This window comes from Tauraco erythrolophus, chromosome 1 (assembly GCF_009769465.1).
Source record: "Tauraco erythrolophus isolate bTauEry1 chromosome 1, bTauEry1.pri, whole genome shotgun sequence".
NCBI classification, from domain to species: domain Eukaryota; kingdom Metazoa; phylum Chordata; class Aves; order Musophagiformes; family Musophagidae; genus Tauraco; species Tauraco erythrolophus.
Window position 1 is genome coordinate 62,262,353 of NC_141465.1, and position 26,530 is coordinate 62,288,882.

General features: G+C 39.6%; 1 protein-coding gene across 3 annotated transcripts in view; it reads right to left on the reverse strand.

Annotated features, from left to right (window-relative positions):
* Positions 1-26,530, reverse strand: part of INPP4A (inositol polyphosphate-4-phosphatase type I A) — a 132,843-nt gene that overhangs the window by 18,059 nt on the left and 88,254 nt on the right. The window contains exons 13-24 of one of the 3 annotated variants that reach the window (XM_086619294.1): positions 23,662-23,792; positions 23,202-23,306; positions 22,300-22,408; positions 20,617-20,634; positions 17,857-18,040; positions 15,347-15,565; positions 13,943-14,198; positions 10,433-10,465; positions 5,930-6,102; positions 3,397-3,520; positions 2,441-2,567; positions 15-155 (exon numbers count right to left, since the gene is read on the reverse strand). In XM_086619294.1, coding sequence (XP_086475420.1) covers positions 15-155; positions 2,441-2,567; positions 3,397-3,520; positions 5,930-6,102; positions 10,433-10,465; positions 13,943-14,198; positions 15,347-15,565; positions 17,857-18,040; positions 20,617-20,634; positions 22,300-22,408; positions 23,202-23,306; positions 23,662-23,792 — 1,620 coding nt within the window. The remainder of the gene's footprint in view (positions 1-14; positions 156-2,440; positions 2,568-3,396; positions 3,521-5,929; positions 6,103-10,432; positions 10,466-13,942; positions 14,199-15,346; positions 15,566-17,856; positions 18,041-20,616; positions 20,635-22,299; positions 22,409-23,201; positions 23,307-23,661; positions 23,793-26,530) is intronic. The other 2 variants (XM_086619311.1, XM_086619302.1) reach the window with 2 other exon arrangements.

Consider the following 26,530-nt stretch of genomic DNA (forward strand, 5'->3'; position numbering starts at 1 on the left):
GACTGAATACATACTTCTCTGCTAGGGTTTGCTGCTCATTGATTCCCACATTGAAAAGAACAGGCTGAACTCTCAGTAACATGCCACTTTGAATCTCTCGCGGCAACAAATCAAACAAGGCGCTTGGCAAAGGGATCCTCACATTAAATCCATCACTGCAAATAAATAAAGAGCAATTAGATACAAAGATCAAAAAAGCTACATTCTGAGAATGTGTTATTTATGTAAAGAGGGCTAACATCTAAAACATAACATAACTATTAAAAAATAAGTATCAGTGAAAACTGAGGACTTTCAGGAACTGCCACAGCTTGCTCCTAACCAGAAAAGCTTTTCCAGTTCAAAAACAAAAAACCTGCAGCAACCTGTAATCTTGATTTTACATCCTCATGGACATTTCAATCAGATCTAGCAATTTCTGATTTTGCTCTGCTCCTTAATACCGCAGCTCTTGTACAACTTGGGTAGAAAAAGCCAAACTTTGGTATGTCCCCATCTCATCAAGAGCAAACTATATTTGATTTTAAAGTGATAAAGCCTAGTGATGATGTGTAAAAGGATACATTTTTGGATTCAGGAAGTAGTACTGACATTTCTGAGCAGAAGGATAGAGGCAATGATAGTAGTGACTCAAGCATAAATTGAAGGGAGAGCTAAAAAAAGTACTGATACAGAACCTTATGACTCAAGACCTATAAGCTGCTCCTGCAGCACAACAGGTTACCTAGGGTCAGCTGAACTACAGCAAAGAGCACTGTGTATGCTTTATCTCATGGCAAATGTGAGGTAATGCAACTAATCTTATCCTATAGTATCAGTGCAGACTAAGGTATGTCATATTACCCTATGCTGGAACTACCAAGACACGAGTTACTGTGATTTATGTGCTGTGTGTTAACCTTACAAGCAGCAATACCTTGGTGTTACATCCAAGTTTTTACAGTGCAGAACTCTCAAGTACAGCATATACTCTTCTCAAGTATAGCAAAAGAGCTCTGAGACGTATGTAATGAGGTAATCAAAACTGGTCTGTCCCACATTTACATTGGATGGACACACAAATCCTAGGCTAGCAAAAAAACCTGTTTTCCCCTCTCAATGTAAAGTTTCCAATAGTTCGCACCAAAATAAACACGCATGATTTCTTTCTTCTCTTTCTTGAGTAAAATCTAGAGAGCAAAATAATAAGCAACACTCTCAGACCTGAAACTAATGAAGATTGGTTTCCTGCTGATTAATGTCCTGTAGCTGATGGCAAGTTTCAACTAAAGATTTTCTTTGAAAGGAATTTTCTGTCAATCATTTCCACAGGTCTCAGCAATTTCCGTAACATACATTATTGTACTGCAGACTTCCCTCAGCCAGGGCACTTTTCATTGCATACGATCCTTAACTTAAGTTCCTCTAAATGGTTTTTATCTTGGAGAATTCTAGCTCTTTTTCAGATGGGGACGAAGCTGGGCAAAGCCCCAGTGGAGCTTGATACGCACACTGTAATCGAGTAAGCGTTTTTTTCTTCCAGAAATCAGATTCGAAACAAAAAGAATCTAAAGTCTCTGAAATACAGAAGCATTAAAACATCGACTTTCGTGAGGCCTCTCTCCTTCCACAGCTTCATCCCCATCTCTGAACTGGCTCCCCCGGGCAAGAGAACTCTACCGCAGAGGGCTGTCAGCATTGCGTCAGAACCCAGCGCAAGGCCGAGGTGCTCCACTGGGAGTGTGACTCTGCTCATTGTAAACGCTTCCCATCGTAAAGCTGTAACACATCATTCCCACTCCACTTTATGTGAGAATGTGAATGGTTGTTACTTCAAACGGATTTAAAAAAAAAAATGAATTGCTTTTAAACTTGAAAATACCTCTTTTCAGACAAGTGGCCAAAACAAGCAGCAGTCTGGTGTTTCACAAGCATTCAGAAGTTAAATCCAGCTTGGCCCTGATAGTTTAGAAATTGGTCCTAATAGGCCTCACGCAACAGCAGCCCATCAACTGCCTGACACACATTTCATGTCCCGTTGTGCTAACAGTGTCCCATTACTCAGTGGCATACAGTAAAGCACTGACCCACTGTTCAATGGCAGTGAATTTCAGACAGTGAGATCAGCCTCAAAAGTCAGTCTGAAATTTAAAAACAGCACAAGTGCTTAAGAAAAGATTGGATACTTCTGGCTTATGATTGTGGAAGCCTAAGTCAAGACGATATTTATTCATAAAACAATACTGCCATAGTTTGAGCCTGTCATATATCCCTTTTCAGCTTAGCTCTCTGTAAAATGAAGCATCAGTAAAAATTAGTTAAGTCCACTTTGAAACATTTCTTTGAAGTTCTGAGGAGAAAACAGCACAGTACAAAAGCACAGAATTCAAGTGCAGTATCACTGCTTCTCCCATCTGCAGTCCCATCCCACTTCCTGTCCCTACCCCCCATTTTTTTTTACCGATTTCCAGTGATGACTGGCAGCATGTCAGTAGATGTATTTGATGTGGCCTGAGTTACTTTAAAGGTTACATTCCTCAAGTCCATGATTCCCAAACTCATGTCCTCCAGCATTGCCAGCTCCTCACCTAAATCAAGAAGGAAAAAGTGAATCATAATCATTACTTGTTACGTACAAATTCCCTGTATCAATTTGATGACGAGTGTAGGTCATCGCTTTCATTAAAAAGTTCCATGGATGAAGAGGCTCTGGATCCCAGGCCTTCACCTTGACCTTCAGACTGCAGACAATCTCACAACTGACTTTGAGTTTAGCAAGTTTAGAAAACACCAATTAATCCAGCACAGTCCAGACTACTGTTCTTCAAGTAGATTATATGCCGAGTTTCCAATTTAGATGACTCTCAGCATTGTCACAGCTATTGTATCCTTTGTGTTGGAAAAGCGTTTTGGAAAAGTTACAGTGTATTCCGGTTGTTCAGTACAGCATTCCCTAACTGGCATCCCCAGATGGCTGCTCAGACATAGGAGTGAAACGCTTTCTACTGAAGTACTTTCCCTTTTTGTATTCTCTCTTCAATCTCACTTTGTACTGTAGGATCACAGAAGGTCAAGAAAATTCAAAAAGCATGTTTTGGACACAGTTTCTCCTAGCTTACCAGAATTTTAATTCTGAAAAAACAATCAATATGATATTTTTTTTCCTTTTTTAAAATCTTTGACATTATATTATAAGGCAAGTACACTTTATCTTTTAGAAGTAATTCAGCTAAATGCAAAGAAATTCAGAATGGTTAGCTAATTAACCAGATATAATCTGGTTTTGCATTTCAGTTTTCAAAATGATTTGGAGCTAAGTTGCAGACTGTCGCAAACACTGATGTTCTGTTGCAGCCAATTTAATGTAGAATTTGCTGACTCAACAGCTAATACCAGCCACTTGCCCTGTGCCTTTACCGTAAGTGCTCAGCAGGCTCTCAAACTGTGCCAGCAAGCCAATGGTGTAGAGTTGTCTCAGAAATCCATCATCATGCAGACAGTTCCTCAGCTTGATAATGAAACCACAAATGAGAGCTGTCAGCTGTGGGAGAGAAAACAGAAAAGGGTGAAATGATTCAAGACAAAAAAGGCTCTTCAGCCCCCAAATGGAAACAATAGCACATAGAAGAGGGGCCATAAAATCTGTCAGACTGATGCTCTTTTCCCTTAAATGTCAACTCTTCCTTTCCTTACAGATGAAGAGGGACAACCAAGCAACAAAACCTCAAAATATTCATAAAATCAGATTTAGGGCACACTGTCTTCATCTCAAGCTCTCCTGAAATGGGACTGCTGTTGATATTGCATCTATTTGTTTTCTGGACACGCTCACTTGTATTAGGGTCTACAATTTACAAATTACGAAAGAGTATCCTTGGAGAACTGTTTTAGTAACAGACAGAAAAGTAACAGAGGTCAGTATTGGGGCCCATGCTGTTTAACATTTTTGTTGGTGACATGGACAGTAGGATTGAGTGCACCCTCAGCAAGTTTGCAGATGACACCAAGCTGTGTGGTGTTGTGGACACGCTGGAGGGAAGGGATGCCATCCAGAGGGACCTTGATAGGCTGGAGAGGTGGGTCTGTGAGAACCTCATGAAGATCAACAAGGCCAAGGGCAAGGTCCTGCACGTGGGTTGGGGCAATGCCCAGAACAAACACAGGCTGGATGGACAACGGATTGAGAGCAGCCTGGAGGAGAAGGACGTGGGGGTGTTGGTGGATAAGAAGCTCAACATGAGCTGGCAATGTGCACTGGCAGGTCAGAAAGCCAACCGTATCCTGGGCTACATCCAAAGAAGCATGGCCAGCAGGTCAAGGGAGGTGATTCTGCCCCTCTGCTCTTGTGAGACCCCCACCTGGAATACTGAATTGAGCTCTGGAGTCCCCAGCACAAGAAGGACATGGAGCTGCTGGAGCGAGTCCAGAGGAGGGCCACAAACATGATCTGAGGGCTGGAACACCTCTGCTATGAAGACAGGCTGAGAGAGTTGGGGCTGTTCAGCCTGGAGAAGAGAAGGCTCCGGGGTGATCTTACTGCAGTCTTCCAGTACTTAGAGGGGCCTACGAGAAAGCTGGAGAGGGACTTTTTACAAGGGCATGTAGTGATAAGAAAAGAGGCAATGGCTTTAAACTGAAAGAGGGTAGATTTAGAACAGATACAAGGAAGAAATTCTTCCCTCTGAGAGTGGTGAAGCACTGGCACAGGTTGCCCAGAGACATGTGGATATCCCATCTCTGGAAGTGTTCAAGGCCAGGCTGGATGAGGCTTTGAGCAACCCCATCTAGTGGAAAGTGTCCCTGCTGATGGGCAGGGGAGTTTGGAACTAGATGATCTTTAAGGTCTCTTCCAACTCAAACCATTCTATGCTTTTATGAACACAGCTAGTTCCAGGCCATGAATTTTAATAATATGAATAAATGATTTTTTTTTTTTAAAATTACATTGTAAGAAAGCTTAAAATTGCAATATCTGTTTGCATTATGCAAAGATTGAAACTCTAGTGTTACGAGACACTCAGCACAAGGTTCTGAAGACCTGGTACTAAGATCAGTATTAAGATCTAAGATTAGTACTAGTCTTAATTCAGTCTGTCAAGAAAGGAATTTCCCAGGTGATTAACATATGCTATGTACACAGGTGTATGACTTTGTTATAGAATTAAATAGACGGGCATAAAGTTCTGTCTATGATGGGTAAACGTATTCAAAGCATTGAGTTTTAAAATTATCTGCAAGGGTTTTGTATAGAAAAATTCCCTGAATTTATCTCTATGAGATATTACATTTTGGGACAATAGCCCTACCAAACAATATCAAAGAGAGAAGCTGTTTGAAATAAATGAACGAGACACTGATTTCATGGGGAAGTACACACACTACAAAAGAGAAGTGGGCAGAAGAAATGTGGAAAGTTTTTATAGTGCAGACACCTGCTAGGCAGTGGCTGACACAAGAGACCCCAGCAGGCCCAGAAACAGATTTCTAGGAAAAACAAACAACACTCATATCTCTCCCTGTAGCTGGACTTCTCTCCTTAGGTACTGCAGGTCCTGTTGGTTTTCTTGATGCAGAAAACGACAAAAGGTATCTGAGGGAATACACTTTCTGCTCATGGGCTTTCTTCCCCCCTTCTTTCACATCTTACTTATGGTGGCATTGGAAGGCAAAGGTTGTTTCTGTAGACAGCAGTATATTTTCACTAGTTCTGGAATATTTTTTTTTTTTAAACAGTGAGGGTATATCCAATAAGACAGCTAAGTTATATATTGTCAAATGCATTTAAGTGACTAGTAAGGACAGGACAGCACAGCCTGAGAGAGAAGATCACAGTGTTAAACCCAAAAGTAGAATAGATCTGAAAAATTCTGAAAACAGTAATCTTTCATATTTCATATAAACCCCACCACATGCTGAAGTGCAATCGAATAATGCGTATTTGCTTGCTTACAGTTTGGCAGAAGACAACATCCCTGCGATACTGAAGACTCAGGCAGAGGCCTATTGTTGGGGCGCTGTCCTGCATCAATAAAAAGACCATGGCTTTCTTGGCCTTGTCACTCATCATGGCTACGCAGTCTGTGAGTGTTGTCAGCAAGGGATAAAGAGCTTCACTCCATTCACCTGGTTAAAAGAAAAAAATTAGCAGCACTGTAAGTTCTTTATTTGAAATAAACAAACAAACATGCATTAAGAAGAAACTTCCTGTTACAAGTCAAAGTTGTTGATAATTCCCTTTTAGGGCTTGTTTTGTTTTGGCTGGCTGGTTACTCCCTGCTTGTTATTAATTAAGAAATCTTACAGAGTGGTTATTGCATGAGGAAAATATTGAGATTCTCTAAGGCTGTTATGACTTTCCCGACCATGTAACAGCTCCCAGATTTGTGCCCACAGAACAGGCTATACAATAGCTGATTTAGAAAGCATAACAGAAAGATGAATATCTATATACACAAGTGTATATAACTGCATGTGCCTATTCAAACACACCCTTTCACAGTGCATACATGGACAGACAGCATGAAGTCCAATGTATAACAGAAACAGTGAACATGTGCTTAGCCATTTCTGTCAATGAGATTTCTCCCAAATATCTTGCCTTGAATCTTTTGTGGACTCATAGGTATATCATTCAAGTGCCTCACCATCTTATTGATCCTTATTGCACCTCAGTGAGGTAAGACGATGCTTATCTCCATTTGCAGCATAGGAATAATAAGGCAGAGAGGTGAAAAATTAATGTAGGTACTCTTTTAATTGTCCTCTGTCTGCTGAGTGGCTTTGGAGGCTTAGAGCTAGCTAGCAAGAAACACTAAGTATAGTGATTTAGATGGGAGTTAGCCAGATCTTTGGAAGTAGTTTGGAGCTTGAACTACTATTCCACTGAAATACACAAGATGTGTCCCAGAAGGACTCTGTTCAAGGTCCTATGCAGGAAGCAAAGAAATGAAACTGAGTTGCCAAAGTCCTATTTTAGTCCCCAAAACATTGTGCCTTCCTTCTCCCTAAGAGATTGCTCTGCCTTAAAATGCTTCACAAGCTCATTTCTTCTTTCATCTTTTGTCTTAATCAGCCATCAATTTTAAAAATTCATTTCCACAACTGTTGGAAAAGTTATTCAGATGCTATACCAAAATCCATTCTCTCTGCAATATAAGAAGAAAATAGAACAATGCTTTGGTTTTGCCCTCCTTAATGTAAGGCTGAAACAGAAGAGCACTTCTCTTTTTAAAGGGAAGGACAGTGTTTTGTTTTTGAAAAGCACCGGAGCTCACAAACAGAACACGCACGACCCCCAGCCCGGTTGGCTGTAGGAACAAGGCAACGTACAGATCAGCATCTGCACAAACGGGCCACTGCAAGCCTCTGAACAGAAGTCATTCAGGATTTTGATTCAAAGGCAGGACCAAGAGCTACTAATAATAAATGTTTCTTTGATAACCAGCCAACGAGGGGAACTTTGCAAGTCTGCTAACAGAAACATAACTGACAAGATTAAGAGAACTATCCTTTTTGCTTTTGTTCTATGTGGTAGATAGATAGATAGCCTAATAAACTACACAAAGGGGAAGTTGTTTGGCTCTGTTTCATTGCCAGAAAAAAAAGGAGGAAACATCAAAAGAACAGACAAGGAACTACAGCTTGCCTTTCATATTCTATTAAGTATTTTTCTCTCAAAATAAATCAGATGCCATAACACGGCCCCATGAACACTTAACAAGCAAAACACAGATGATACTAACAGTGTTTCTCTTACTGCATTTAAGAGCTTTTCTATAACAAATGAGAATGACAAAAAGAATGGAAAAGATCTTCCAGCACATCATCGTCATCTCGTTGCCTGGATATACACACATGTATATAGTTATTAACCCAGTGGAAATTTAAAATTGTAGTGTGTCTGGCAGCACTTAATTTGAAAGTTATGTTGATCTGTGGTAATCACAAAGTACACTGGTGGTATATCAGCCTGCCTGAAGATAAAACAATTGTTAGATGTTTTTTTTTTCCTCCCAACACTCACACGCAATGCAGTGGCTCAGCCAGGGTAATGAGCAAAAATCTTCTCTGCTGTGTATTCTCTTGGTTTAAAATTCTGGCCATGAAAAAACAAATCCTTGTCTGTCCGTAAAATTCTAAATGCTTTTTGCTACCTACTTCACAGAGGTGTCACTTGTGTTGTTTTATTTTTTAATCAATGGTAGTTACTATTAATAGTAAACAGGAATAAAAGCAATTGTGCTCCCAGGCTCAAAACAGGTTGGAATATTTAACTGGCAGCATTTAAGTAAGTGTTAAAGGACTCTAAGTGCTCAACTTTTATCTGGACTTTCCTGTCCTTCTGTCTTACTCTCATTAATTTTCCTCACAGAACTTTATTACTGAAAGTATATTTTATATAAAATCAATCAATGGCACCTTCAAACACCATGAAGCACTAATACTAATATGAAATCTACTCTGAGCTCTGCTCTCATGTTCTGTGAGATGACTAGAACTTTTAAAAACTATTACAGACTCCATTGGGCAGATTCATAGGTAGGACAATTTGGCATAGGGCTTGAAACAATGGAGATGCAAGAAGTTTTTACAGATTTACAACAGCTGGAGACCTAGCCCAAGCTACGTGTTGGTATGTCTGGGACACAAATCCTGCTTTTTAATCAGAGGTTTCTAGTTCATGTTAAAAGTTATTCTGCCTAAAAACTGGCATTGTACAAACTGGCAGGATGCCTGTCATCTGCTTTAGGCACTTTATATTGTACAGAAAGAGACAAATCCTGAAATCTCCACTCAGTTGCAACTGAATTTTGGCTGGTCAATAAGGGCCAGACTTGGTAAGTCTTTGCTATTTTTCTTTTGACTACTGCTGACCAAAGTCATACTTTAATGTACACTTTGAAACGCGTCATTTTGGACCAAAAAAAAAAAGAGAGAGGAGATACACTGGGAAGGCCTATGAATTCACATAATGGACTTTCTCTGACTATATGCTACTGACTATTTTATAAAAACATAATGTCTTGGTAAGATAATCTAATACATTAAGCCTGTATAAATCAAGAATGTAATGTAAGGTGAGAAAAGGTTTTGCTTTTTTCCCCCTAAGAGTCTCTCTTCTCCAGAGCAATAAAAATATTATTAAACTGTCCTCCAGAGCCTTGGAATGATATTTTTAGTCTTTTCATATTAAAAAAATGCTAGCATCCATATATCAAAGTATGGGGCACCTGCAGTTGCCCTTGGTTTAGGTTAGGGTTGCAAGGAGTCATGATCCCAAAAAAAGAGATTTATTTAATAAGTGGTAGTTGCTTAGTCCACATCCAGTAACGTATAATCAGCAGCCCACTTAAGCACACAGTCACGTCACATGTGGCTTCAGAGAAAAGCAAGTACTAAGTGCTTCACTACACTGCAGCTTCAGCCACTTAAGTTTAAGATGCAGTTTTGGGTATATCTGGGTACCCAGTTAGGGTAACCCAACTGCTTTTCATTACTCCCATCTTAAAAATAAATAAATAGCATTCATTTATGCACCACATTCATATTTTGGAAAAACTAAAGGGATGTTCCAAGAATCAAAAATTTGTGGAGTCTTTTATTGTACAGAAAGAGACAAATCCTGAAATCGATTAAAAACACTTTCTTAGTGATAGAAGGAAACAGGGTGCACAGCTGAGAAGAACATTAATATACTTTCTGAAAATGAAAATCATGCTTGCCCTGGAGCTTTATTTCCCATTAGTTTCACTAAACCCAGGAGCCCATGCTGTAACGGTTTAAAGACTTAACCTTCCCTGAACTCAGGCTAAACTGCTCTCAAACGGGAGAAATTACAGCCATCTAGCTGGGAGGGAGCAGTATTACAGAGTCATATTATTCAGACCTTATAAATGCAACAAAAGCGTGTGGACATACAAGGACAGAGGAAAGAAGGTTCACAGTGGGATGTAAGTCTCCTAAATTCTGACTTCTGAAATATTAGATTGGCAGTGCCCAACACTGCTTGGTGTGTACCCACAACAGAGATGTTCCATCAGCCTTGCTGACTGCTCTGTGTTCTGCCCGAGTTCTCATTCAGAAAGGCCAGCTCAACAGCACATATGAAAGGGCATGTCTGAAATGTCAGACTCTCACAGACTTCAGTGACATCTGGAAGAAGCCTCAAATCATTGTCACCTACAACAGTCTGCTGAAACACATCAACTGGAGAAACTAAAGAGACCATGAACAAGTGCTCTCCCATACCCAGACATGAGAAGTTACCAGATATCCCCTTGCACTATTGCTTAGAAAATAATAACTTCTCAATATGCTTAGGTAACTCACGTGATACTGCAGAGCATTACCATTCCAAAATGGTCAATCGTAACAGCAAGGCACTTGTTCATTTGTTAATTATGAACAAACCCCTGCAATTTTCAGAAGAAGCAGAAGCCATGAATGCACATACCTGGGCCGGATTCTTCCGGAGCGGGGCTGCCATCTGCACAGAAATGGAGGGGCAACATGCATGATTAAGGAGCAGCAACATAGTCTAAACATAAGCAACTCAAATGCTCGATGCCAAGGTTCTCAAACACTTTCACCGAGGGAAGAGTAGCTCAGCAGAGATACTCCTTTGCTCATGGGCACTGAGGGTATGGGCTGTGTCCTCCACTCCACTGTTTCAAATCAGAGGAACACCTGGATGGGGACTTGGAAGAAAGCCTGTACCCGCTAGCTCAGAGGCTCTCTGTGGATTACCAGCACGTGCGCTGTCAATCCCCAGTGATCCACAGGGCACGATTTGAGAACCACTGGTTTAGTGCAATTATAGAGTAAGCCAGCAGTAAGGCTGCTAAACAGAATAGCAAAAACTAGCAGTAAGTTCAATGCACTTAACAGAAAATGACATTAAGGCACCCACAAAGCAAGAGTAATAAAGAAACAGTACTTTGCTATCTTAGACAAATTTCTGTTACACAATTTCTTAGTAGTTAACACAAGCATTAGATTATATATTAAGGGCTGAAACCTCACCAGTGAAGTCTGAGAATGTTCTACACTCACTTCGGTGGGAGGAACAAGGTGTCACATGAAAATACACCACAGTGCAATGCAAACAGTATAGCAAGTCTTGCATTAATGAAAAGTAGTCTATTAAGCTAATAAGATTTAAACTCATGCTGTTTATATCTGGATTCACTAGTAAATGAATTATGAACTTAAAAATAACAACAGAAAATATCAAAATCAATTGTATGCATTGGGACAATCAGCTGAGCTAGACAATCTGAGATAAAAACCTCCCAGTAAATTAAAACTCATCGTGCTCATTAAAGAAGCTATATGACCCCACGAAATTTTAGTATTGAATACGTAAGCCTATAACAAAATTGAACTTTAAAATAATTTCTTAAGTCTCCCTTCTACTATTTCAAGCAGTATTTTCTTTCACAAACATTCATTTCTAGAGAGAGCACCTCTAAAGTCCTTCAATAACATCCTACTGTCTCTCACCAATTCTGGAACTATCTTGGTTTGCTGGTTTTTACCATTGATTTCAGAAAAATTTCTGGCTGCTCTCTGCTCAGTGTCACATTCAAAACTCAGAATTACTAACAGAAAAAATGTTAATTTTTTGAATACATGACAAGGAAAAACTTTAAAATGTTCTGATTCTGAATTTTGTCCCTCAATTATTCCCATGATCAGCTGTGGAAAGTGACCGTGAAAGAGAATTCACAGAATTACAGGTTTGGGTTGGAATCAACCTTTAAAGTTCATCTAGTCCAACACCTCTGCAATGAGCAGGGACATCTTCAACTAGATCAGGTGGCTCAGAGCCCTGTCCAGCCTGACCTTGAATGCTTCCAGGGATGGGCATCTACCACCTCTCTGGGCAACTTGTTCCAGTGTTTCACCACCCTCATAAAAAATTTTGTCCTTATATCTAGTCTAAATCTACCCTCTCTTAGTTTAAAACCCTTTAACAGGTCAGGTTTGGTGTGGAGTCAAGAAAAGTAACTCAATGGGAAAACTCGCATTGATTTCAGTTAGACCATTTTTTTTCACAGTATTGAACTGGTTCCTCTGTCAAAAATACTGACCATTAAGTAGGAACTACATCTGATGAGAATGTGATCAAGTACTCAGCTCGCCCTGGCTTACAATACACTTCCCATGTGCAATTCAAATTGCTCATTAAGACACAGAAACAATGTTTGCACCAGACACCTACAGGTGTCTGAAGCAGGATTCCCTCTCCAGGATTTTTGAAGTTAAATTCACCCAACATTGGTTGACAGTCAGACTTCAGATCTAGTCCTTACACTTAGGCAGCACTAGGAAATGGCAGCAAGCTCCTTAGTTTTAAAGCATGGTACGCTTCTTGATTTAATGTTTCTGTCCCAGGATTAAATGGAAAGTTTTTTTTCCTATTTTGGAGAAACAGCAGGGAAAGGTTACAGAAACTCTTGGCACACACAGAACCTTTGGTAGGTAAGTGCAGCTAATTCCACTTTTATATGGCATAAGTGTCAAGATCCAGAGTAGATTTAAAAGACTGAAAATGAAAGAAAATTATTGTTCTAAGATGCTTTCAGCATCATCAAATTGTCTTGGGAAAAGCTTCTGGTATCACTCACTACAGATTTTTCCTATTCTTTCTAATATTAAAAATTCACAACTTTCAATCATTGATATGAGGGTGCACTGAAGTTTACTCATAAAACTTTCATGTAAATACATATAAAACTTCATGTAAACTAGCTAGCAATTAAAAACATTGAAAGGTACCAGACTGGTAGAAGACATTTAGTCAAAGATAAATAGAGAACATATCCTGAAAAAACAACCAACTCTCCTATTCCTTTATCATACACAAAAATGTCAGTCTAATCTAGAAAAACAGGGTCATTTAAGATACTAAGCAAATCATAGGTAACATGTACAAAGCTATACAAAAATATATTCACATTTATTTTAACTTCCTTCTCGCTTTCTTTTTCTTAAGGTACTACTGCCTTCCACTGCAACATTAACAATGGGATGGACATGAAGTCACAGACACACGTAAGGGACAAAGGGCCATCAAACGACAAGACAGAACAGGAAAAAGGAAATGAAAACATAAATCTATCTTTCTAGGGATTAACTTGGCACACCTGCCCTATTAAGTGGCCAAATCATAGTGACTACATGTGAAGAATGTGAGAATAAGTCAAATAAGTACATATGTAAATGAAATATTTCTGATATTTAATGCACAGCTGCAAAATTGCCAACCTAAACTGATGAGGATATCTTTCATTCACATGCTCATGGCATTATGCTGGATTCAGTCAAGCACTCACTTTACCTCAAATTTTGATACCATTTTTCCACTGAGAGCTTGCACTGCCAATTCCTACCTTCCTGCTGCAAGAAGTTTAACTAATTGAGTGCCTCAGCACCACAGCTTTTGAGAATTTAGGTTGAAATTTGCTTTAAACTCCAGTAGGTCCATCCAAGGTCAGCTCAGTCTAATGGGACTGCTTGGCTTCCCTCCTATGCTTTGGCAGCCCAGCTGGGACTGTTAGTGTTCCAGTAGTGCTTGCACTTCTCTCATGTTTTATTTATCTTTTATAGCGGTTCACTGTAATAAGCTTTGATTGCTGCAAAGAAGCTGAAGCCAAGAGAAGAGCTACCAGAGGTGGCTTTTGATATATCCTAACCCAAACACCTGTTTTACCAGCTTAAAAGACCTAGCATGATAATCAAATGCCAGTCATCAATGGATTTGGCAATGATTTCAATGGGATTGGGATTTCAAAAATATGTAATGGGCTTAGCAGCTCCCAGTACACCACTAGTCCTTTCTGCCTGACATCAGTGCGTACCACCACCATTAAACTAAAAACACGGAAGTAACAGAGGCTGAGGAATGATGCCAGCACACAGCAAGAGAGCAGCAGTGAGAAGCAGTGTCTGGCATACGCACTTGTCTTTCTGAGAGAATGGCATGCACAGGATGGTGAGGATGATGAAGGTGGTGAGGATGATGAGGTCTCATTTAAATCTTCTGGATTTATCCAGTAGGCGCGAGTGTCCCGATTACCTTTCTTACTAGTACAGCTGGTGTCGCACTGGAAAACATCTTCGCAGCTGTCACTTTGCAACCGCTCCTTCTGGAGAAGTTTGTCCACTCTCTGTATAATGCACTCCAGGCTTTTGTCAACATTCAACCAAACTTTCTCCTTAAAAGAAAACATTTCTTTCTCAATTTAAAAAGAAAAGAGACACTGTGTAACAAATCCTTTGACAATATATTTCTTCCTGTGATTCTAGTCACAATTCCTCTGCGAAGTTTCTTCTGGGCTATCGTGTTTACATTCCTGCATGCACAAACTCCGGATAGACAAATCACGTATACCAGTATGTCACCAATATGTAGCGACATGACTTGTGTCATAAATTGCAAAGCTATTTTCTAAGTAAATTTGCTGAACAATTTTAAGTGCCTCTTCCTGCACTATTATTCCAATTGGCACTATTGTTCATTCTTGAAATTCATGTTTGACATAATAGTTGTATACAATCACACATCTTTTTTCTTATAGAACCCAGTGGGTAACAGATAAAATTACTGTATTGTATTAATATCTAAATAACTGAATTGGCTTTATTCGTATCTCTACTGTGAGCTTGACTGTAAGTCGAAGTATGCCAAAACAATTAAAACTTCCAATGATCCATTTCCTAAAAGAATTTAATCTCATTTCTAAATTGTTGTTTCACAATATTAATAATGGTCTTAATTAATCTTGACTATTTTTGAGATTTAATTCACTTCTGTTTGTATTACACAATGACGGAATTTACACAGCCCAATTCTCATTTCAATTGGCAGTGTGGTAAGGAAAACCATTTAAATTCTTTGTGCAAACAGTTTTAAAATGCTATTCACAACCAAAACAGAGATGGACTGCAAGTTCTAAATATTTAGATGACGGTAAAAGCCAGGAAGGCTGAATTGTGTAGCTAACACACATAAAATATGCTTTAGCCTGAGGAAGTGTAAGAGTCCCTAGCAGTACGGTCAGTTTTTTTACTTTAGAAGCTATTTACTTTCTCTTGGAACCAACTTCAGAAAAGCCATGTACCTACTCTAATGATCTCCACTGTTTAGGAGATCCAGAAGTATTTATCAAGGCCTGTTTGTATCCCCATGCCAAGGAGAAATTGAGCATAAGATGGAGGGAGTGTATTTGCTAGCTGACCAATACCTCCAAAAGAGTCATCCTATGCATATCGAGTGAGCAGTTACAGAGCTTAAAAGCAAAAGAACACAGCAAACAAAAACTAATAAGAAGAAAATATTAATTACTCCACAAAGCAAACGTACCCATTCCTCTTCATGCCAATCCACCTGCAGAGAAGATCGGCTATTTCTTCCTGTCCACCTGGCCACAAGTGTATCTTGATCATTCCTCAGCATCACTTGCTCCCCTTCTCCAGACGTTGGAGATGCTTTTGAAGCTATATAGTCTGGCCTTGCAGCATTCAGTCCGTGTATTGAATTTGCCAACAGCTTGCAGTCACAGACTGTGACAAGTTGCCGGGTCTAAAAAGCAATAAACCCCCAAAATTTTACCAACTTTTTGTTCTGTATGCAATTTATACTGTATTCTTTCACAGAAAGAAAAAAGAACTAGTATTCTGTAAAAGAAACTAAGCATTGTTTAGCAGTCTCTAAGATGCCTTTAAAATCATTCTACAGAATATCCTTAAACAGCAAATGGTACCTTTCCAAAGTCTGTATTACTACATTAACCTTGCAATTGTTGAAAATTTCACTAATATACGTGCAATTCACCTTTATTTGCCCTTCACTCTCCATTTGATTAAAGCTTTGAACAATGTGCAGACATTTTAATACCTCACACAACAGTGGCCATACCAGAGAGACCATGCTTAACCTCCACCATCTTGTCTGAAATCATAACAAGACTTAAGAGGACGGCTGAAGATATAACCCGCTAATCAATGCAACTTGTTCCCTGTCTTATTTAGTGGTGATGTATTTGTGAAATATGTTCATTTGATTCATGTCAATATGGGACAATGGATGGATGTGCAAATAGGTGGCAAGGAGTAGGGTGTGCTTATTCAAGATAAGTGATTGTCTTAGTTTAAGATCTCTGTGAAATGCAAAAACGTAAACCTGCAAAATGCCTCATGATGCTGCTAACCAGGAGCCCCAATTGTGAAATGTGTTCACCTGATACATGACAATATAAAACAATGTTAGGGCCGCATAGTGAAATATGACCTGCTCTGTATATATAACCTTTAACCATTCTGTTCGTTCTTGTATAACTGTAGTCCTAGAGAAAGCAGAATGGTATGTATATAGTTCTCGCTTCTTGCAAAAGCCACCTAACGTTTTGGTTGTGTTTTTTTTTTCCTCTTCTTCTTTTGCTTTACTGCCAGTTGCAAGGTGTTAGACAAGAGGGGCCTGGGGGCCTGTATGCGCTTAATCTCTAATCTCGCTTAACCACTTTTAAGTTAGCTTACTTAAATCATGTATCTGTAAGTTGCATAACCCTTGTGTAAGATAAGCAGGAGCCAAGATGGAGAACAAGGACGGCCCTGATGACTTCGCAGAGCAGAGTCATGATGACTTCACTGGTTTTCTGGGGAGGTGAAAAAGTCATCACGAGGAAGACATACAGCCTTCATCCCTGAGACCCCTACTCACGACCACCAGGAGACACTGCGTACGCACAACTGGGGGGGTTAGGGGTGGAGACTATGGAGATGACTTCTCTGAGCTCATTGTAATAAGACCACCTTTTCTCGGAAATAATTAAGAATATGTATTAGTAAAAGAAATATAAACCAGAAATAGGAACTATACGGGGTGCATCTTGGTGGAGCGGAGACTCCCGGCGCACCCAGCGCTGTTTGCTTGCTTTTATTCGCCTAATAAATTGTAAACTTTAATTGGAGTTCTGTTTGGGACTCACTCATTTATCACATATTAAAGGATTTCAGTAAGTTATGTGAATACGAAAAGCATCTGGCCTGCGTGTCTATTAAAAAAAGAAAACAACAAACAAGCCCTTGCTATGTTATATATACACACCCAGCTGTAGAAAATCCCATAGATCAGTTATACACACTGTACTTGTTTAGAGTGAATATCATAATAAATAATACATTTACACAGGGTCCTATTATTTTTTGCACTCTACAAAGTTGTACGCATATCCTCTCCACTGGGGCAATTTAGAGCAAGCTGATGGGCCATTACTGCCATTTACAACCTTCAGATCTGCTTCAGGGACAGAAGAGGTTAGTAAAACTGTATTTGTTTTTTAGTCCCTGTAAATAACTGTTCAGCTGTGGGTCCTGCCTCGTTTCTGTTAACAGCCATCAAGAAATAATTGATTCTCATCACTATAATTCAAGCAAATGCTGTGTCACCATTATTCCTCATTTCACCAGTGGAAAAATACAGAATTGTTTAATTTACTTAAGTTTTGCCCGGTTGCTGCTGCTTGACAGATGACTCTGAGGAACATTAAAAAAACCCAGGTGGTTATGGCAGAAAGGGTATAAAAGAAAGTGAAGAATGCACATTTCTGGAATATTATGAATGGAGGGAACCAGAGGACATTGCTTTCCACTGCACTCTCAAGAGGAAGTGAAGGCAAGAGTGTAAAAAGTAGGAGACAACCTAAATAAAAAGCAGCAAATTTTAAAGGCTGGTCCAATTTTGCTTTTTCTTTAGGACTGTACATGTTACAACATGCTACTGAACGAGGTAAAATAGATGTTTCAAGAACACCTACTAAAGATAAAGAAAAAAAATACACTGTGCTTCAGCGTATAAATGTATTCTTCTCCTACCTTGTCTGCTAGGATGGCAAGTGTTCTTTCAAGGCCATTAGCTGATCTGTCCTTGGCAGCTCTTGAGAGCCTTTCTGCATAGTAACTGACTTGCGTTTTCAGGGTGTTGATTTGTGCAATAATTTCCTTTGCTCTAACAATGTCCTGTGGGATGTATATTATAGACTGGGAACTTGTTGAGGTGCTGAAAAAGAAAGACTGATTTTAGGGGGAGAATTCATCCAGAGGTACACAAATTACAGTGGCATGCTGGGGAATTAAGGGCAGACAACAAAGATTTACCTAAGCTAGCGATCAACAGTGAAAGGCCAGTGGGCAATTGCACAGCAGGAACATGATCCTAGAGCCTTCTCTGCCTTTACTGAAACCATTCAGATGCAGATTTACTAATCCCTTCTGCCAAGGGGCTGTGGGCAGAGCTTGTATACCAGAGGGGCAGTTTTGCTGAGGGGAATGCGGGTGATAGATTTTGCCATCAGCTACAGAACCACTGTTTGCAGTGACAGCTTGCCCCGCTCTCCCTCTCCTTACAACACAGACACTTCCCTGAGGCCTGGTTTACAAGCCTGTAGCTACTAGCACTATGGAAAGAAAATCTGCACTCCTTCCAACACAGAAAGGCCACCCAGATCCGTAATGCAAACACTGAGGTATTAACAAAAATTACTTCTGCTGGTAGAAAAATTCCTTCTTTCCTCTATTGCAGACCTGATTCAAGTTACACCAGCAAAAGCAATCTTACAACGTATAAAAACCAAAGTGTATCTCCAGGCTAATCCAAGGACTCTGTCCTTGGTGTAGCTTCTGTTAGCACACACTTAGTATACTAAACTAGGGACATGGTACGACTTTCCCTGTAATAAATTCAGCTGTAACAATATAAAGCAATACCAAATTTTGGCCTTTTCCAAATAGTAAAGGAAATAAACAATATCGATAAAACATTTTTATATTGGGATATTGCAGCTCCACTAAGACTGCTTACTGGGCAGTGGAGGAGAATAGTTCATGCCCTGTAAGTTTAGATGTCTACAGAAGTTGCTTATCCAGTCCAAGACAGACGCTTAGGCTCCCTCTGTAACTGCAGCAGAGAGAATGGCACTTCTAAAGGGTGATTTAATCCTACCTAAGGTCGACTTTTAGCTTAGAAAATCACTTTAAGCTGAAGTTGTGCTCTTACTTAACTATTTGGAACCAACCCACCACTACTCCTTTCACCAGGCAAGACGCAGGTTTTTTCCTCCCAGTAGGAAAGCTATACAAGATCAGGCCTTAACATCAGCTCCAGCTGTGACAAGTGTGATGCTCATTCACAAAGTGGCATCAAGCATGAGGTGACACCCATTGTGTACTACTTTAATTTTATTCATTTTTTGCAGTCATGAGGGGCTTCTGCATAGTAACGGCACAGAAGAACCTACTGTTTGCATCAACATCAGCATTGGTTAATGGACACAGCTACACTGAGAGACTACGCAGAAAGGAGTTTCTTTTCCAGGTACAGTTATGTCAGATCACGACCTCTGAGGAGTGTGAATTCCTCTGCTACCCCTAGAGCAATGCTGTTAATTTCTGCAGCGTGTCTGTGAGGTAAGACAGGAGGGTTGTGTGGGGTGCGCTTTAAAATCATTGCCACAAATACCAGTTGTCCCTTAACTGATACCAAGGCAAGGGAGGAGCTTAATCCCAGAAAAGATGGGGGGGTTGTTTTCAAAGGACATAATGCAGAAGTGATTCTTGAAAGACTTTCCTTATTTGTGTCCCTCTGGTCACCTACTTGAGTGGAGCAGAGAACAACCACTCCCCAAGTACTGCTATGCCATACAGCAAATTAATCTCAGCTTTTAGTACTTTCCCTGTATATGATTTGTGCTCTTTATTGACCAGTGATCTTAGTGACAATTCCTCTGAGCAATTTCTTTCCACGACAGTGTGGTTAACATGCATAAAGATGTATTTGGCAGGAAAAGCCATGCAGCATATTGAGATCTGATGTAGAATTATTACATTTTTAATCACAAACATTTGGTGGGATGATCAGGGGAAAAAAATTATAGTGTAAAGTTCACATATATTTACTTTCCAACCTGCAATTGCTTTTTCAAATGAACAGCTCTCATTTTACTTTATCAGCAAACTGTAACACAGCTTTAAACTCTCGGTGAATTAGAGGTTCAACCTTTAATATGAGCAATTTAGAGCAGAGCTTCTGCACTGTCGAATCATCAGAATCATCAAGTAATGTTTCCTTTTCATAGCACTGAACACCACAACAAGAAGAAAAATAAACAAAAGTTAAGTGAAAACGTTTAAATGAAGACATGGGTTACAAAAATATAAACCATGCCCATTCTATTGCCATAAAATTTAAAAATACATAGAGTTATCTTAATTATCTTCCACCTTTGGCAGAACATTTCTCTCTCCAGGCAGTTTTCACTGAAAATAACAGCAAAAAAGATATAAAATTCTTGTGTTCTGATCTTCAGCTTTCTAACTTCTTATCATCAGAGAGAGCCAGGAAGCTAGCTGTTCATTACAAACAAACATTGCAGATGAAATTAAATTCATTCACACATCATGTTCTACAAAGCAGCTACAATTACTTAGAGCACAATTAGGGATGCCATGATGCATGACATTAAGAAGCCCTGCACACTTTAAAACACACCAGATCTTTGCCAAGGAAAAGAAAGAAAAATGAAACAACCCAAAGAACAGAAACCCTCTCTACAGAACTCTCAGAAACAGAAAACTCACCAACACTCCTCATAACTGCTAAAAAAAACAAAAAACCAAAATAAAATTAGCAGATTGTTAGCAAATACCAAAAGCAGAAAACAAAATGAAAGATGTCTGGGGAAGTAACTTGTTTGAGTCATCTTTTCAACAAGGTGGGTACATAACAATCAAACTTGTAAGCAAAAAAACCCACAGATTGCCAAATGCCCATGTGTTGTTCCAGGGAAATGTTGTGGATGCACTAAGCGCAGTTTTGCCAATGAAAAGAGAAAGAACTGAACAATATTTATGTAACAGTGAAACTGCGGAGATGGATCTCAGTTCTACTATACCAGCTTTTATGATAAGATACAAGTACTCAAAAGGAAAGTTATTCTTCAAATTCTGAACCTGCAGTTTTCATGGACTCAGAAAGAACAGTTCTGTAAAGATTGGAGGAAGAGTACCAGATAGAAATTAAGCTCTCTGGTCAGCTTAATTGTTGGGTGGGGGGAAGACACAAGCACTTAGATATTGCAGGAGCGAGGCTCACTTCAGCAGCTGAGCTGATAGAAGGAGGTTATTTCAGAAAGCAATAAATGGTATCAAAAGAACAGGAAGGGTGAGCCTAGTATACCAGTGATTCTGAGTTCACCATTTCCCCATGTCTCATCCTAGAGCACTCTCAAAGTCAGGAATAATTACACCAGGCATATTTTTTCACCAATCTTTTTATCAGTACATATCTGACTGATGTTCGCGGGATGCTGCCAAAACTAATTCTGCAGTTGGCAGAGCCTGGTTCCCATGTCCCTCCATCCTCCCATCAGCTCCAAATCCTACAAATCCTTTCTTTGGAAGGACATTTTCAAGGTCTCCTTTTCCCTGGCTACAATGACTTCTTGTCCTGCTGCTCTCATTCATTGTTCCTTAAATTCTCCATACTTCAGCAAAATTAATGCAGACCCAGACAGCATTATCTCCTCCTTGGGAGCTGGAGTGGGTGCCATGCAGGTCTGTCCCTTTAGCATATGTGACCTTCTTAATTTCTGCCCCTTCCTCTAGTACTTATGGTTGCATTTCCAGAGAGGTCACTAGACAGTCCCTGAAGACAGGACCGTGGAGGCCAAGTATCCTGCCAGTAAAGCAGAGTAAGGCCAGACTGAGAAGCCTAATCTGTGCATAAACCTAGAGGCAGTACAGAAAAGCCTCCAGAATAGTCCGGGAACTAAACCCAAGTCGTCAGGAAGGAATTTGCCAATCAGGCACAGCTGTTCTGTACTACAGAGAGTTCAGTAATAGGACCTTGAAGCTATGAGAGGGGTCAAAGCCTTCTGAAAATAATGAGTTGAAAGCATGACGTAGTACAGCTGAGGAGGTTCTACAGACAGATACTCTAATCCACAGTTAGGCAGAATTCAAACTCAACACCCACAATAGCTAACTAAATGAAGCAACAAGTATTCAGGAAAATTAAAGATTTCAGTACAAAGACCCTAAGAAAGGGCCCATCAGTAAACAAACAAATATGATAATATAAAGGGAAAATTGCTCTCTGTCTCCTTCTTTGGAAAAAAAAAATGGAATCATCTTCACACTGTATAGTAGAACTATTGAATGAAGTGCAACAAAAACATAGAAAGGAAAGATTTTCCAAATCACTGAGCAGGGACCAGGAGGAAAAGACACAATAACAACTGACAAAACAACATTTCTACTTACTGTTTCTTTGCCTCTTCAAATTTATGCAGCTTTTTCCGCAAGCCACCTGATTTGAAGCCTTGACAATGAGCTGCTGGTGCTCCTATGGTGACTATGTCGTAGTTCTGATCTGGGATGGAGAAAAAGGACTTACAAATGAAAGCTTGTCATCTTTACTGTGGACAAACAACTGTGGAAATTAAAAAACTACTCTGAAAGTAATTTTTGTAGAACTTTGTGCCAGTGTTTTGAAAGACATGGAAAACTGAATTGGTTTAAAGGCCCTGGAAATCCATCAAGTACTTTTGAGGTGAAAGAACCACACTTGAATGCAGGTCCTCTGTTTCTTAATCAAGAAGACTGACAGTGAAAAAGAAGCTTTGAACACCGGTCTTTACACAAAACCTGCCATTACTGGAATCCCTCACATGGATACATGGGACAAGTGTGTGTCCATGGTTACTGGGAATTACTGTTAAAAGAAGGGAAAACCTATTTACGAAGAAACAAGCTCGATGCAAACCAACTGGTGTATTTTGCATATAACGGTTCCAGAGAGAAAGCGCACAAGCTTAACAACAAACAACAGTCAGAACCTTTACTATTCTACAAATCAAAATGACTGCAAGGGACACAGCAGCTTAACCCAGTATGTCCCCTAGTACAAAGGCTGACTTGCATCACCTAGGGTACAGCTAACTCCAGAAGCTGGTTTTGTCACCTGTAGAATAGTAGTAAGTATACTTACACCTCTTATTTTGCTAAGAGATTTGGAATCCAAGGATAGAAGGGCTACAAAAATCCCAAGTAGCACTAGTATCACAATGCAGTAGTTTGTAGAAACTTAGCTATACCATTGAGGATGGAAATCAAAAAATTGAGAGAGAAAAACAGAATAAGGTGAAGAGAGAATGAACAAATACCTGATCCTCCATCATCCTGGACTCTCATTCTCTGTATATGTAAATTCGTAGGAACAAATTCCAATTTTTTATCAGCTTTCAAGCTACTGGCTTTAAATGAAGGACCTGAGAAATACATGACAAAAGTAAGCATAAAAATCCTCTGCTTCTGCTTATGCTAAAATATTCAAGGAGCTTCCTTCATCATTTGCTACATGCTGAAAGTAAATCAGAGGGAAAAAAAAGATGTATCTTTCTGTTACTGTTCACAATTGTTCTCTACTTTCAGGGTAAAATAAGAGAATTAATAAAGCAGACAAATATTCCCAGATCATTAGCAAACCCACAATAAATACTAATAAAGAAATTTAAAATTAGTATTTTTTACTCATCAAACTAAAACATCCTGGGTTCTCAATTTCAGAGAAAGACTAACAATCCCAGTCAAGAAGCATCATGTTATTATGAGAAAAAAAATCACCTTTATACTGGTGCAGGTCAGTTAGATTTTCCTGATAAGTCAAAATAATTGTTTGGTACTGAGTAACTATTTGTCGACGAAGGCTTTCCCAACAAGGAGACAGCTCTCCCAATTCCTCTAGTTCACAAACCCTAGGGAAAAAGAAAGGAAAAAAGAGAGGTGTTTAGCTCCATTGTCCACTTGATTAAGAATGAATTTCACATTGTAGCACCATCCTTAGCTGACATATTCTCAATTCACTCTGGTCTAACCTAGTCACCAGACTGGGAATATTTCCAAACATTCACCACAAATCACAGCTGTTGAGCTCTACCCAAAGATACACAGGTTCCTCACAGGAGGGATACGCTGTGTTCCCCAAGGAGCCTCAGCTGTTGGTCAAAACCAAAGCTTCCCACCTTTCTGCAGGAGTTCTCAAACAATACAATGACTTGCAAATGATGGGCACTGTCATCATGCCAGGTGACTTGGGACAATGAGGACCTTTTTAGGCCACTCAACTGCACTCTGGTGGCTCTCAAATTAAATCAGAACTGTGACAGAGGTTAGGCAGGAGATTAGCACCTATCTGACATTAGGTACAAGGAGTATCTGCACTGGCCAGGTATCTACACAACAGTTTTCAAAGCCAGGCCGGGAAGGCCTAAGAAGCGTAAGCAATAATAAGGGTTTGAAGAGAAAAAAGAGGAGCCAACAAAACTTGCATCTGAGATTCCAGGTTTTAGGCACTCAAGTCTCCCTGTAGGTGGAACAAAGGACAACTGGATACCCCTAGATATGAACAGGAAACCCCCTGGCTCTCCCATTCCACTCTGACAGCTAGGTTTTCAGTCACACATGGCAATCCTGTATTACATACTGTTCCCCAACAGCGCTGCTGAGAAAATATTCAGTGTATTTCATGTCATGCTTGTATTTACTGTCTTCTTGGATTAAGATATTATTCAGAATAAAGGAAGAAGGGAAAAAGTAAACAAGTCAACACCAGACACAATTCAACAGCACATTACCCCAGGAAAGGCACAACAATCATCTGCCAAAAGGATCCAGCAGTTCCGTTTGCAGTTCTCTCAATATCCCTAATCCACAGCTTTAATCAATTGTCTGTTTATAACTTTAGACAGCATTTCACAGAACACTTCTCACCCCACAGTATTTAGGATATTATGAAAAGTAAGCAAATTTCCAAGAAAAACAACAGATTGATTTGCCAATAGGCAACAGTGTAAAAAATATTTATCAGTGACTTGGAAAAAGACACTTCTAGTTTCGTCTTGTAAACTGCTTCTGCATCAGGTCCTATTATGATCACCTTGTCAAGCTCCCTGCTCAAAGCAAGCCATGCATTTGAGCCCAGGTCTTCCTGAAGTAAATTCACAGCTTAGCACCTCAAGTTTACTTGTTTGTCCCATAGGGCTAAGACAGCAGGGGATGTGCATGCCATAAATAACTAGGTAGTCAAAATATCCCCCCCATTAGATGTTTCCTTTCAAAGAGCTCTGGCCCAGAAGGGCTTTATGTAAGAGACGGCAGTTGTGATTATCCAAGGGCATTTTAAAAGTCATCAGGCTGTTAAGACAGAAGCAGCTGTGCCTGTGTAGCCGTCTGGCATTCCTCTGGGCTGCAGCACAGAGAATGGAGAAAAGAGCACTTGGCCAAACATGAGAGATCCTATGAATACAAAATGTGACTGTGCTATGTCCCGCACTGTAACAAAACAGGGCATTAATTCAAAATGAACATGACAGTAACCCATCTTAAAGAAAAATCATCATTCACTAGAAATATAAAAGCACTGATAGAAAAGAATCCTGCATTCTGAGGGTCACCTCAACTGAAGAGAGAGCAGGGAGTCTTTCTTGCTAATTACACCAAAGTCGTATTTACCTTTGAGCCATGCGATTCAGAGCATATAAAGTTGTATTAGCAATCACCTGGGTTGTTATTAACCTGCAACTGTATACAGTATGCATCCATCAATCTCTATGATTTAGCAACAGCCTCTGAGCAGTCACATTTCACGGCTAATGCCTTAAGAAACCTCACTGCCCACAGTCTTACGGGAAGCCACATCTTTTTTCCCCATTCACCCTAAATTCTTCTCTTATTATCTTCAAGTCCTCAAACTACATCCATCACAGATGGCACCTTATGGGTAAGCCTGCCAACTCTTTACAATATTATGGCTGTACCTCATAATGAATAGATGTTTTTAAACATACTGTGAGGAAAGCTGTAGAGAAACAAAGAACAAACTATGAATAACCCATGTCTAAATGTGTAATGGCACTTCCCAAGCCCCCTCCCTCAAGGTTGCAGCAGGACAACTATGCAAGATACAGCATTCGTTTTCCAGCATTTAAAATCTGACTATTCTTACTAAGTGCATGTCACTAAAAACCAAAACTCAACAGCAGGGAAAAAAAAATAAAAATCAATGCGAACTTTGGAAACTCAAACAGTCATGTCATGCATGAGTTTTTACATACGTTACAAAAATTCACTGCCGCCTTCTTGTGAGAATTTATCTCTTGTAAGAATTTATCATTTTTGCAAAATATGAAAATACTTGAAAACACTAATTCTGCCTGCTCATATGGGCTAACACATGATTTTCTTTTACAATATCTCAAGGGAATTGAAATGTATTAATATAGGATACTGAGAGCACTAGATAGTTTTACTTTTAATTAAGGTCAGACTTAATTAGGCCTCTAATAGTGGATTCAAACACAGCTGAAATAAAATCTCAACGCTCAGAAATATAGCTAAAATTATTTTACTATCCCAATCTTAGCTTTTATAAAGAATACACAGACCATTATGTTTGCAAACCACAGCCTACAAATGCAGGGAAATAAAAATCATT